The sequence below is a fragment of the Dipodomys merriami genome, unplaced genomic scaffold, assembly GCF_024711535.1.
Source record: "Dipodomys merriami isolate MVZ:Mamm:240054 unplaced genomic scaffold, mDipMer1.0.p SCAF_16, whole genome shotgun sequence".
Lineage (NCBI taxonomy): Eukaryota > Metazoa > Chordata > Mammalia > Rodentia > Heteromyidae > Dipodomys > Dipodomys merriami.
In genome coordinates this window covers 22,009,101-22,023,153 of record NW_027202937.1, presented here as the reverse complement: position 1 = coordinate 22,023,153, position 14,053 = coordinate 22,009,101, and the positions used below count along the sequence as shown (strand labels likewise).

The window sequence follows — 14,053 nt, the reverse complement described above, 5'->3', positions numbered from 1 at the left end:
CACAGCCTTAGGGGTGGTGTTGGCTTTTCTGTCTCACAGGCCAGGCCAGGAGGTTGGAGAGCCCGGTGACTTGGCAGGAGTTGAAGGTGGAGAAGCCTGTGGTTTCTGGGTGGCCCTTAGAAGGGGATTGGGGTGCATGGAAGAGTGAGGAAGGAAGAGGAGGTAGTTGATGCCAGGGGTGGGCGGGGCAGTGGGCAGTGATGAGGAGCAGGTGTTTGAAGACCAGAGGCACCTGTGGCCAGGTTGGGGTGGTAAAGGGCTCCACCTGGCACGTGTCCTGTGCCACGGAAAGGTTACCGCATCTCTAGACTGGGCCGTGGAAGGTGATGTTCTGTGTCCCATTCCACCGTGTGTAACCATCTCTTCCTTTGCTAGGCTCAGTGTGCACCACCCGCACCAAGACCGGGGTGGGCTACCCCCAGCTGAGCGCTGTGATCGAGTGCGCAGACTCCGCCCACGGCCTCAAGGGCCACATCATCTCTGTGAGTCTCGGGGGGCTGGGGTGGGATGGGGCGCAGTGCGGGCACAGGGACACCCCGCAGAGACCAGCTCTGTCCCCCATGCAGTGTGCTGAAAGGGTGGCAGACCCAGGAATTGGTGACAGAACTGGGACGCAGATCATCTGATGGGGGTCCCCCAGCCAGCTCTGGGGTCCCAGGGAGCCTAGGGAGGGTTGCTGGGATTGTTGTAAGCACGTTCCCAGGCTGAACACCAAGTCAGAGGCTGGAAATCCCAGGGCAGGCAGTGGCCGGGGGGCAGGAAGGTGCTGTGCCAGCCATTTTCCTACTCCTTGCTCATCCGGAGCCCGTGGCAGCCCAAGTCCCCGTGGGCATGGCGTGGCTCTCGTGTACCCTGTCTGACTCCAGTTCCTCTTGTTGGAATGACTCTGGTCCCATGGTATGGGATCTATTCTATTCCAGGACACTTGGGCTTAACTAATTCCATCTGCAACAACCCTGAATGGGAATTTGGGGGCTAAGAGGATATAGTCGTACCTGTAGGAGGCCACACAGCTCAGATTTGGGGAGTCAGGAAGGATTTTTCTGGGATCCATGATAGTGTGGAAGATGGAAGGGAAGCAGGAATCAAGAAACACCTCAGTGTAGAGGTAGCCATGGCTGTGGCCTTCTCCTAGGGGCCTGGGGGAGCTGTTGAGCAGGGCTGAGCAGGAGAGCGCCCAGTGCATGGACTTGTCTTCCAGAAACATGAAGTGGGCTTCCCTGGGGAACTGGGTAAGAAGGGAGGTGATTTGGGTGGGAGGCGACAGCGCCCCCTACTAAACTGTGGACAGCAGCGCTTCACAACCATCCACAGTCCCAGCAGGTGTTTGGGGAGGGGATTAGTCAAGCCTGGGCAATCGTGAGATGTTTGAAGAGGGGAGAATGGGGAAGGAGAGGCACCCCAGGTTTACATTGGTTTCAAGGCACCTATTGGGTGTAGGGGTTGGAGATTTGTATACCAAAAGCCCCTAGGTTGTGGGGGCCTCCAGTGGAGTCTGTGGTTGACCTCAGAGGTACCCGTGGCAGCAGGCCCTGGGGTGGGAGTGCCCAGCACGAGGGGGCATGTTGGGCACCAGATGCTGCCAGCAGCTCAGTGGAAACTAGTGAGGCAGGCCCAGGGGTAGGGGAGGGAAGGCTGGAGGTGAGGACGGGTATGCAGTGTTCCGGCAGGGGCTTTCAGAAGGATGGCACTATGGGCATCAGCTATGACATGGCATTATGGATTGAATGAACACCTAGTAAGGCAAAACTTTCCTTGATTTTGTGGGTTGTTTTTCATATCAATAGCTTGAACTCAGGGCCTCTCACTTGGTCAGTGTTTGGCTGGTGCTCTGCCATCCGAGCCATACCTTTTGCTGGGATTTTTGCAGGTTCTTTTGGACATGGAATCTAATGAACTTTTCTTCCTGTGCTGTCCTTGAACCTCAGTCCTTCAGATCTTCTGGGCCTTCCAAGTAGCTGGTTTTTATAGATGTCAGTTACTGGACTCCAGTTAATATCAATGTATTGAGTTTTGAACTCAGGACTTTGTTTTCTGTTTGTTTGTTTGTTTTTTGGCCAGTCTTGGGGCTTAAACTCAGAGTCTGGGCACTGTCTCTGTGCTGCTTTTGCTCAAGGCTAGCACTCCACCACTAGAGCACCACTAGAGTGGTACTGAGAAATTGAACCCACAGCTTCATGCATGCTAGGCAAGTGCTCTACCACTAAACCATATTCCCAGCCCCTGAATTCAGGACTTTGACCTTTCTGGTCTGATGTCATTTATCTGAGCCACACCTAAAACCTGTGCTCTTACTTGTGTCCTTAACTTACCCATCTGACGCCCCCTGCTGGCCCCTGTGGGTAGTGATTGTGAGGGGAGGCTCCAGATGGGTCAGAACAGATGTGGTGCAGCTAGAGCTCCACTTGGTTTCTGTTCAGCTGGTGGTTATGTGTGTGTGTGTGTGTGTGTGTGTGTGTGTGTGTGTGTGTGTGTGTGTGTGTGTGTGTGTGTGTGTGTGTGTGTGTGTGCATGCGTGTGCATGCATTTGGGTATACACATATGCACCAGTCCTGGGACTTGAACCCAGAGCCTGAGCACTGTCCCTCAGCTCTGTTTTGATCTTAAGACTGGTGCGCTACCACTTAAGCCATAGTGCCACATCTGCCTTTTTGGTAGTTAATTGGAGATAAGAGTCATGGCCTTCCCTGCCTGGGCTGACTTGGAACCTCGAGCCTCAGATTTCAGCCCCCTTAATAGCTAGGATTGTAGGTGTGAGCCATGAGCCCCCAGCTCTCAGGCAGTGTTTTATACACATGGAGTCCTTAGGGTTGGCTCCATGACTCATGGTGGGAGTAACCATGTGGCTTAGCACTTGTGCACCTTCATGTGTTTTAAGCCCTCTCTAGCTGATTTCTAACCCTGCAAGGCACCATGCGAAGCTGCACTGTCCTTGGCTTGCTTGGCCCCCACTGTCCATTTCACAGTGCATATACAAGCAGCAGGTGACACTGTGAAGACAGTTTCTTCTTTGCAGCACATCATGTACTCATACTAACTCTGGGTCATTGTGGGAGGAGACAGACAGGTTTCTTTTCAGTCCCAGTTGCTCTGGGTTTCTGATTCAGGCCTTCTCACCACCCACAATCACCTGGGAGCCTCCGAACCCCTCTCCCCCAGTCTCCATGCCCGTGGTAGCTGTCAGCTTTGCATAGAAGAGCACACAGATTTCCAAGTCAGACTGTTAGCGACCTATGTTTAATGGGTATCTGTGTTTACTTTCTCTCTTTGAGGTTATAACTTGGAATCCTGTTGTGTAGAGCTGGTTTTAAAAGAGGAAAGTACCTGGAACATGAATTCACAGGGCAAGTGAAGGGCAGATGGAGGTTGTCCTTTTGAAAGAGAAAATAAACAAGCATGCCGGAGCTAGGAAACGGTGACGAGGTGTCTGGGGCCCAGGGCCCTGTTGCTGTCTTCACATGAGAGGCTTGGCTTTGCCTAGATACCTTGTGTGGAGAGCCGGCCTCTCATCAGTCATGCTTCCATACCCATGGCCTTGTGGAAGTACGGGGAGCCACATCAGAACAGAACACTCATCTGAGCAAACAATCCCAGCAAGAGCATGTTTATAACTCAAAAGAGCAAGTCTTCAGTGCCTCTCCTTTGATCAGAACTCCAAGGAAACAATAAAGCAGGCTTTGAGTTCTGACTCCCAGTGTGACAGGCCTAATAAGCTGCTAGAAAAGAAGCCAGGACTCACAGAGGCCTGTGTTCTCAGAGTAGGGGACGGAACACCTTTTGCAAAAAGAAAAAAATAAATGGTTCCTTCCAGAGCCCAGCATGGTGGTGCATGCCTGTAATTGCAGCACTTGGGAGGCTGGTCCGGGCTACATAATTTTTCTTGAAACTGAAACCAAATATTCCAGGTTCACCCCAGTTCTATGTAGACACCCTCCAGCTCCAGAGCAAATGGGACTTTTCTTACAGACTGGCACCCAAGGTTCACCCAAGGTGAACCATGCTGTCTCCCAAGGTACCAGTCCCCACCTCCCTGCCTGAGCAGTGTGGGTGTCAGGGACAATGTTAGCCTTCCAAGATAACAAGTACAATACACAAAGCCCAGGAGACCCACGGGGTGCCTGCAAGATGTAGTGACTGTCCTTTCCTCAGCTCCCAACATTATCCAGCCTTTTGTACTCAATAAACCTCATTTCCTACATGGCAGGGAGGGAGAAGGGTGTGGCCAGAATGAGCCAGGATGGCAGAACGGGCTGGCACAGGATGGTGCTCAGTCTCCACTTTGAGCTGCTGGTGCTGCCCTCTCCCTAGACAGGATGCCTGGGCTGGGGGGATGCAGGGGTACCAGCTCTGGGTGGTCTTTAGCAGAATGAATGAAGCCAGAATACAAGGGGCTCTTTGGGCCAGGTCCTTGGCTGGGGGGCAGGATGATGGGAATTCCCAGTCACCCGTCTCCGCAGGGAGACACAGTGTGACCAGCCTGTTCTCCGATCAGTGCTGATACCCTGTTCTTGCTCTTTCCCAAGGACGGCGGCTGCACATGTCCAGGAGATGTCGCCAAAGCCTTTGGTAAGGAGAAGGAGGAGCCAGGGAGGAAGGGAGGGAGAAAGGGGTGGAAGGAGTTCCCGCAGCTTAGGCTGAATGCAGGGAGGAAGGAGGGGGACCTGTGGGCAGCTCTGGGCCTGTGAAGAGTTTCCTCTCCATGACCTGCATTCCCAGTTGGCCAAGGTCCTGGCCCCAGTTTGGTTCTGGTCTGTGGAAGGGAGATGGATCTGGGGTGACAGACATCCTGAATACCAGGAGCGATCTCTTCACTGGGAAAGCACTCAGGAAGTCTGTGGCAGAGGCCCGTGCCAGGTCTGATGTGGAGATACCACAGGATGTTCTTCTGGCTCCATCTGGCAAGGAGTCCCCTGCTCTGGTTTTCTTGCCCGAGGCTAGGAGTTTGCTTCCCACTAGGGAGCAGCAGTGCCCACTGTAGTCCACCACCTCAGTGCAAGGCCCCTCAAACAGCCGCTGGCCATTTACCTTTGCATACCATTCACGAGTCAGAGGATGGAGGCTTTACACTGGTGTTGGGGCTGTGCTGATAGAGAGACCAGGCTCATCCTTCTTGTCTTTTTCTGATACCAGCATTTTTTTCCTTTATGGTAGGAAACTTTTTTTTTTTTGAATTGTTTTTTGAACAAGCACTCTGATAGAGACAGGAGAACATGTCCTTAACAGTAAGATCTTTTAGCAACCTAGTCATAAAAATCGGACAGAACCCCAGACTAACCATAGACTTTAGTGGGGAAGGGAAATATACAAACACTCTGTGTTTCAGCTTTTCTGTCTTTTTTGTTGTTGGTGGTGGTGGTCATGGGACTTGCACTCAGGTCTTGGATGCGATCCCTTAGCTCTTCTGCTCAAGGCTAGCACTCTACCACTTTGAGCTCCACTTCTGGGTTTCTGGTGATTAATTGGAGATCAGTGGTCTTTCCTGTCTGGGCTGGCTTTGATCTTCAGAGCTCAGCCTCTCCTGAGTAGCTAGGATTACAGATGTGAGCCACCAGCGCCTGGCTGGTGTCTCCATTTTACGATGGAAAAGATGGGGGACTTCAGAGGCAAATGACAAGGGAACTCTGGGACCTCTAATGCCTGTTCCTGCCCCTTGTCACCTAAGGATCACCAGCCAAGGGCATTCTTGTGTTTGATCAGAATCTACTTAACCTGGATAAGTTTCCATCTTGGACTCCATTCTAAGACTTCCCACCCATGTGTTGCACAGAGCAGGAGCTGAGCACTTGAAGCAGCTGCCCTTTAAAGAAGTGGCTGGCCTTCTCCCTCCCCTCTCCTTCTCGTGAGTGCAGGGCTGTGTGGAGACTCTTGGAGGGAGAGAGATCTGGTCAGGGAAAGCGTTGCTTCAGAAAGGAAATGAGTATTGGCAATCACTAACCAGGACCCACTGGTCTCCATCTGGATCTGGGCTCTGTGTTCCTGCTGCAGACTTCCTTGGGGTTGTGGACATCATCAGGTCTGTGGTCTGTCCCCTTAGACAAGAGGATCAAGGAGCTAGCACTGATGTCAGGGCCCCAGAGAGCAGGTCTGTGGCTTCCTGTTGCCAAAGGAGTTTATACTGTGCGTTGCCCACCTGAGTGCTGGCTGGGGAGCCCTGTGAAATGGGAGGATGCACTCCCCAGGGTCCTCCTGTATTTAAATGACTAGCTAGTAAGAGAACCCAGGAAGCCTGACATCTTCTGAGAGTCCCATTCTGCTCCTTTCCTCTTTGATCCTAGTGACTTAATACATCTGGACCCTGCTAGATGTTCTGTTGTAAATGTGAACTCTCAATAGGAGGAGGAGAGCTTGTGGTAATTTCTTAACATCTTACTAACAAAATACCTGAGGCTGGAATTTCTTTGACTCATGATTCAGGAGGCTGGGAAATCCAGGACGCATGGTGCGGGTGTCAGCTTGGTCCCTGCTAAGGACCTTCTTGCTGCTTTATAAAATGGTGGGGGATGTCACATGGTGAGACAGAGAAAACCAGGCCATCTTGGTTGCTCTTCCTGTTCTATAAAGTGATCAGATGCCATCATGGAAGCTGTCCTCTTCCCCCTGGGTTCTTCTCATCCTAATGACCATCCAAAGCCCCACCTCTAAATACCATGAACACAGTCAAGCCATCATGCTTATGAGTTAACCACGAGCTCCTGCCTAGTTATCAAGAAGAGGCTGAGGAAAGATGGCTTTTTCTTTCTTCCATGTATTCCTTTTGCATGGACAGTTGGCTATTGAGCATCTACCGCATGCCATGAACTAGGGTAAATGGGGCCTGTCAGTGTACCTGTCTCTTCTGTAGTTCCCTGGGAATGTCACATCACTTGGTGGCTAGGCTGACATATTATGTACTCTGGGAATCTGATGTTCTCTCTCAGAGTGCAGGTAGTTTCACATGCCAGCCTTAGTGCAGAGGTGGGGTCTGCTCCAAGATCTTTTGGTGAGTGACAGAGGGCTGAATTGACCAGATGCCCGCGGGCAGATCCTAAGGCGTGACTGCATACGGTATAAGATTAGACAACACACTTTGTGAGATGCTGTATGTGTGAGGGTCTTCTTGTCCAAATAACCATTAAGTCGTTTCCAGTTTGGTGGTCTCCCTGAACTCCTCCTGCAAGCAGAGAGGCTGGGCCTAGGGGCTGACAGAGAGGGTGAGTTGGGAAAGACTTGGATCTTGCCAGAGTCCCTCTTCCATGAGTTCTGACTCCACCATTCTTCTCTTCCCATTCCTGGCGTGTAGGAGCTGGAGCAGACTTTGTCATGCTGGGAGGGATGTTCTCGGGCCACACGGAATGTGCCGGGGAAGTGATCGAGAGGAACGGCCAGAAGCTCAAGCTGTTCTACGGGATGAGCTCAGACACGGCCATGAAGAAACACGCGGGAGGAGTCGCTGAGTACAGGTAAGGCGGCCGCATATGAATGCCCCGTCTTCCAGCTCTGACTCATGCTTCTGTGTGTGCTTGGGGACTCTGAGAATCAGTTGGCATTTTTTTTGGCTGTGCCTTTTACCCAACTAACTTCTTCTGTGTCTGTGGTCAGGTTGGAGGTGTGTGTGTGTTCTGGTGGTAGAGGGGCACCCCAGATTCCTAGGTCAGTGTGGAAATATTGTCCTATCTGAAGAGAGTGCTTGCTGAGCTCCTCCTGCCCCCTGGTAACGTCTCCTCTCTGGCCTGAGTGGAGGTCAGGCTACGGGACTGAGGTTGAAGGAAGGATTTCTCACTGCCCAGTGGTCTGGACCGTTGCACGATGGCCAAGACTTTCCTAAAAAATGCTGTGCGGCAATTCTTGGCCCCGGCCCTGCCCCCGGGCTCTGTAGAGCTGTAGAGCAGCACACTCAGCTGAGTGACTGCCCACGTGCTCCAGTCCACTGATACATTTGTTTAAATCCATGACCCCTAAGGTCTCATGGCCGTTCCCATTCCCCTTCCACGGGAACCGTGTGTCAGCTCTAGAAGCCCCTTGGCAGAAGAGATTGCCTCCCGAGCCAGCACTGAGGACTCGCTGGGGCCAGGGGCTCTTCTGCCTTTCTCCAGGAAGCCTCAGTTCTGCTATTTTTAGCTTCTGTTTTCACACTGATAGTGGACACCCTGAGCCCTCTCTGGCTGATACCCTCCTGTTTCCTATTGGTTGTTCCATTGCCAGAGGCTCACTTGAGGGCTTAAGTGTTCAGGTGTATCAGAAAAGGTAAGAGGTCAAGTCACGTGGCTCCACTGGGAGCTATCGGAAGGCGGGTGGTCAGTGTTCAACCAGGTTTCTGATGTTTGGAATGGTGAACGTAGTTCGCATTCGGACTCCCCACCAACAGGCACGACAGCTGGGAGGAGGGAGGGCAGAGTGGCAGGAGCTGCGACATTATCAGTATCAGTCAGAAGCCGAACACATTCCAGGTAGCCTCAGAGCGCCTTTCTCTCCATGGTAAATGATGGAGGATTCTCCCTCAGTGGGTTCCTGGCTCTCCAGTTCTTGCCACCATCTGAGGGCCTGGGCATTGTGGGTTCAGTCCCCAGATGAAGAAGTGGAGCCATGCAGTGGAGCACTGACAGGATGCTTTGCCTCCAGGACAGTTTTGTTTTGCTTTCGAGCTGTTGTGGTTGTTTCCTGGGAAAGACAAGGCAGTCTGCAGCTCACTCAGGCACTAGGGAGCCAGAAGATGGCCATCGGGGGGGATTCTAGGAGGCCTGAGACATCACAGAAAAGCATCAGGAACCATCAGTTTTGGAGGGAAAGTGCCCAGTGCACGGGTCACCCGAGTGGCCCCTGTAGCCTCCACCACGGTCCTATCCTGAGAATCATCCTCTTCTTTGACATTCATTTAAGTCTGGCACCATTCTTGCTGACCAGTTTGTTCGCATGCTGTCCCTGGGGGGCAGATGTCCAGGGATCTTCATTTTGCCCATGAGCAGACTTCAGTGTCAGCAGTGAATGCCGAGTAAAAGGTGACATCACCAGTTAGTAAAGAGACAGCTGTTTCTGGTCATTTCCAGCAAGCCCTGTGAAGCCTGTGGGGTATCTGAAGAGAATGAAAGGGCAGCCATTGCGGGCGCATGAGTCAGTCTGTAGTCAGAGGGCCGAGCACTGAACTTTCACAGGTCTGTAGAAGTTTCTAGGCCAGCCCTGGATCCTGCCCTTGACAGCTAGATTTTATTCAAGAGGTAAAAGGCCCCAAGGGGGTGGGGGAGCGGGGGTGGGGGAGCCTTGAATATTCAGGAAACAAAACTTTAAAACTTTTGAACTTCTTGGCCAGGAGTTTCTCATCAAGTGATGTTATTTTTCCAGGCACAGGGAAGCCCGGATGGGGACAGTTAGATATTGCTTAATATGTTGCATGTCACATCTGATTTTTTCTTTTTCTGTTTTTTTGGTCGGTTGTGGGGCCTGAACTCTGGGCCTGGGCGCTGTCCCTCAGCTCTTCAGTTCAAGGCTAGTGCCCTACCACTTGAGCCACAGCACCACTTCCAGCCTTTTCTGTTTATGTGGTGCTGAGGAATGGAACCCAGGGCCTCATGCATGCAAGGCAAGCACTCTGCCACTGAGCCACCTTCCCAGCCCCCTTGCATCTGAGTTTTCTAAAGACTCCTTTGAAAATAGTGAATGATGCTGTCCCAGGCCCTGAGGACCCTGTATTAACTCAGTTCTTGGCTGTGCTCTAGCATCTCTGTGCTAGGAACTCCTCTACCCTTACACCTTGGGGGATAGGGTACCCTGGGCTGATGTCTAGGCTGGTGGAGTTCAGCCCTTGTATCTCTGGTATGGAGCTTTCTGGATAGCCCCAGAGTGCCTGAGATGTTTAGTCTTTTTTTTTTTTAATTAAGTTTTTTATTGTGAAAATACTGTACAAAGGGATTACAATTACATGAGCTAGGTAATGAGTACATTTCTTATCTAGCATTGTTGCCTCCTCCTTTGTTTTTCCCCTATCATCCCTTCCCTCCCACCTCCTCAGCTATCCACCCCGCCCCCTGCCCAAATTGTAAAGTTTGTTTTCCACATAGTGTCTTGTATAGTGAGATGTTCATTCTGTATCCTTATGCTAATGGTTCCCTTTGAAGACTCTCAGGGTTCCATTGTATGGTTACCACTCAGGAGAGCAAAGCTCTGGGGTTTCTGTTAACGTAGGAGGTATTCTGGGTGGTCAGTGGTCACGTCTGTGTTTCCTCACTGGGGATTTGGAGGTTGGTTCTCCACAGATGGGGGCTGAGCAGGGGCAGGGATGGGAAATGAGCATCTTTGTGTTAAGTCTATAAATCCATCAAGCTATCTCTCAGTGGAGGGCCTACTTGGTAGACGATAGGTAGAGGACTGCAAAAAACTACATCTGGGAGTAATTCTAGTTGAGTTTTTCCAGGAGAAACAAATTCCATTCTTTTTTTTTCCCTTTCAGAGCCTCTGAGGGCAAGACGGTGGAAGTGCCTTACAAAGGCGATGTGGCCAACACAATTCTGGACATCCTCGGGGGACTGAGGTCAACCTGCACCTATGTGGGGGCTGCCAAACTCAAAGAGCTCAGTAGGAGGGCAACCTTCATCCGGGTAACCCAACAGCACAACACTGTATTCAGTTAACTGGACGGAAGGAAGCCGCCTCACATGCCGCTTTTTCCATGCCCCTACTGGACTGTTCACCAGCCCTGTGGCTGCTGCTGCTGAGTGGAGCTGGTGAAATACTGCGTCTTCCCTCCCCCCGCCTGCCACCTGGAGGCCATGGGGCTCTTCTGGTGCCTTCTTGGTACCTAGAAGCCAGGGACTGAGGGGGCCAGCGGTCAGAGCTCCACTGTTCAATCCAACTTTGTACCCTTTTTGTTTCCTGATCTTTCCTTCCTTTTATAGTGAAATGGTTTCACTTTAATCTATTGCTGTTGTCCTGAGAGTTGACTGCTAGGGCTTGCACCAGTTGCATCGGGGTGCTGGGGTTTTTGCTGCTGTCTTGCCAGGTGTGTGGTACTGTTGGTGCATGATACACCCTGGAGGCCACTGAAGCTCAGAGCCACAGCATTGCACCCACTGCCTTCAGCTTTTCTGGGTCGGAAAAGACCAAGGGCAATTGTTGGGACAGAGGAACATGGAGAATTGTTTTCTTGGCTGCTGCACCTAAGATGGTTGTGGCTCTGGCTGACATCTTCCTCAACCTTCAGGGTACCTACCTTTCTGAGCAAGTCATCTACCGCTGCTTGTTTGGAACTGCTGCTGGCAAGCTAGACCAGGCCTGTGGTTTTTCTTTTCCTCCTGCCCTTCTCTGACCCCACCCTGTCAGGCTGGCCCCTCTCAAAGAGGTTATACAGTATTGTGAAGTTGCGCAAGGTGTTGTATCCAAAGGTTATCTGTGAAGCAATTAGCAGGTTGAGTCCTGCTGTAACCCAGCAAACGCTCTGCCCAGTGGTATCGTAAAAGGCATCATCGGCTTCACACGTAAGAGCTGTTCCCTTGACATGGTGATGAATACTTGCCAGGGAGGACCATATCGTTCTGTAGAATGCTCCACTAATTGGCTGGCGATGGTGACTGGTCTTGGAGAAAGGATCCACGCCTGCGGCTGCTGTCCTACAGGTGCCCCTGAGGGCTGCCACTCAAGCAGAAGAGGCGAGGCCTGGAAAGTTCCCTTCCACTCAGGAAGTTTTACTTAAGGTACAGGAGTTCACTTTTTGTTGTTTCTTTGAATCATTGCGCATAACCCCTCTGAGTGGAGCAGGGCATGCAGAGCAGCTGAGTCAGGATGAATTCATTGCCTGGGCATCCAGTGACAGATGTCACCCAGACCCTCCACGTTACCATGTGGAGGAAATACAGGTCCACTTCTAGTCTGGCAGGAACACATCTGCAAACCCAAGTCGTTTTCACTCCAATGTAATATTCCTTTCCCTTTTCCCCTTCCCACCTACAACCAATGGGGAAATTGCTTTTGTCCCTTTAGAAATATGAAAGGCTGTGCTTTGGATATCTGTGTGAGTGAAGGGGTTGTTCTGTGTAGAGCAGGACAATGGGGCCTTTCCTCTGCTTGGCTTTGCCAAGGGGTCAGCATTTCCTCTCCCTGTGCACGTTGTGTTCTACAATCAAGTCCTGAAGCATATTAGTTCTTATGAGACTCTATAAAGTACAGGAGAGAAGTAAAGTTTAATCTACTAAAGTGGATGAGTGGTCATCTTTTAGGATCCTGTTTTCCTCCAGACTACTTTTGCAGCCAGATGCCACCAGTGTTCCCTTCCCCGTTTCTGCTTCCTGTGCATGGGCCAAGGAGAGTGACACCCTTGTAACATGTGCTACTTTGCCCATCTCATGAAAGGATTTTACAAACTGGCTCTGGGTGACCGAAGGCTATTCCCTTGCAGTCTAGTTTCTACGGAGGTAAAGATTGAGTTATTGCCAGATGCCCATTGGCTTCACATCAAAGACAGGGGCTTCATAAGAAGGGGGAGCACTAATGTTCTAGTTCCCTTGGCTTACCTGGGTTATCTCTGCCCCATAGGAACAGGCTGTGAGGATCCCGTCTCCCCCCATTTTCCTACCGTCAGAGCATGCCTCAACTCAGACACTGAACAGGGATGTAGATCAGGCAGGCATCCCTGATATCCACTCACTGGCTGAGGTGATGCTTCTGATGTTTTCAAGGTTGGCCTCACTGCTGCTGGTGGAGCTATGGCTTTTCCCTAATGAGTTTCCCTGGAGGTAGCCCAGCCATTTAACTCCAAAGTAGCTGTCATATCCCTTAGCATCTAATGAAAGCAAATAGGACAGAGTCAGCAGGTTTAAACCAGGATTGCCCATAACATGCCAGCATGTCATTGAATGACCCTTCTAGGCTGGTCTTTGAGATTCACCCAGTTACCACTGGGCTTAATGCCCCATTCATTTACTTCCTAAGACAAACTCAGGACCTCCATTCTCTTGAGTTCTGTGTAACTGCTAAGCCAAGTCTTTCCAAGACTTGATTGAGCCCTTTGCAGTCTTTTATGCAACAGTCTTTAACGAAACATGAGGCCCATACCTGTACCAGAAGACCCCTGCTCAGTGAGGGAATGTCCATGTTCTTCCCATGTTCAAACCACTAACCAGTTTACAGGATGTACTGATAAGACCACGTGACTCCATGAAGCTTCCACATTTTTGAAAACAAAATTCCCTCAGATACAACCTATTCAGCACACAGGAAATGCAAACATGAACTAAACAGATGGGGACCTCAGCCTTTTTATCTTTAGAACCTCATTTCAAGCATACATCCCGCTCTGCCCCCAACACTCCCAAATGAGCAAGGAAACCAATGTCTCCTGTCTCTCCCCGCTGACAACTTCTGCAGGGCAAGATCACGTAATTGCACCGGAGATCAGGAGAAAAAGTAGCACTATAGAGCCAAAAGAAGGGGAGGAGACCTTTGCAATTGGCACTGTTATTTTATTAGTACGAGTATACTGAAACAATAAACTTGTACTGGTATACAGACAATTTATTTAAAACAATTTTGTTCAAATTTTGAATCAAACATTGTTTTATTATAATAATGAAATAATTTCTACCTAGAAAACCTGCAAGCACCATCAAAGAAAGGGACCATAAAATTCAATAAACAGACTCGAGTGTATCCTACAAATAGACACACCACGATTAGAAAATAGAATATGAATTCTTCCATTTTTTAATATTTGTTTTTAAAAAAGCTAGTGCAAGTACAATATTTTACACTGGAATTACAGAGAGTATGCACGCATATGGAAAAAAAAGGTTCTCCTGTCACAATAAAAAGCTCTTAACTATGTATGCACTTAAATTTTTATTTCTTTTCAATAAGGTGCAAAAACATCATTCCTTCCCTAGTTCTCTTCCATACCAGTAGTACCCTCAACCCAAGTTTTATAGCTGTTCTCCCTTGGCCTGTGGGAGGCATACGATTGGAAGTTTGGTGGGTAATCTGGTGTTAAAACACTGAGAGGCATAAATCTCAGATGCTTTAGGGCCAGCACCCCGCTGATTAAAATTGGGGACTCCATCTCATCCGAAGGCCACCACAAATACTGATAGGACTC

General features: G+C 50.4%; 1 protein-coding gene across 2 annotated transcripts in view; it reads left to right on the top strand.

The window, feature by feature from the left end:
• Nucleotides 1–13,791, top strand: part of Gmpr (guanosine monophosphate reductase) — a 40,855-nt gene extending 27,064 nt beyond the window's left edge. For both annotated transcript variants that reach the window (XM_070024524.1, XM_070024525.1), the window contains exons 6-9: nt 376–482; nt 4,524–4,566; nt 7,280–7,439; nt 10,421–13,791. In XM_070024524.1, the coding sequence (XP_069880625.1) occupies nt 376–482; nt 4,524–4,566; nt 7,280–7,439; nt 10,421–10,601 (491 nt within the window). In that variant the 3' untranslated portion in view covers nt 10,602–13,791. The remainder of the gene's footprint in view (nt 1–375; nt 483–4,523; nt 4,567–7,279; nt 7,440–10,420) is intronic.
• Nucleotides 13,792–14,053: the final 262 nt, after the last annotated feature.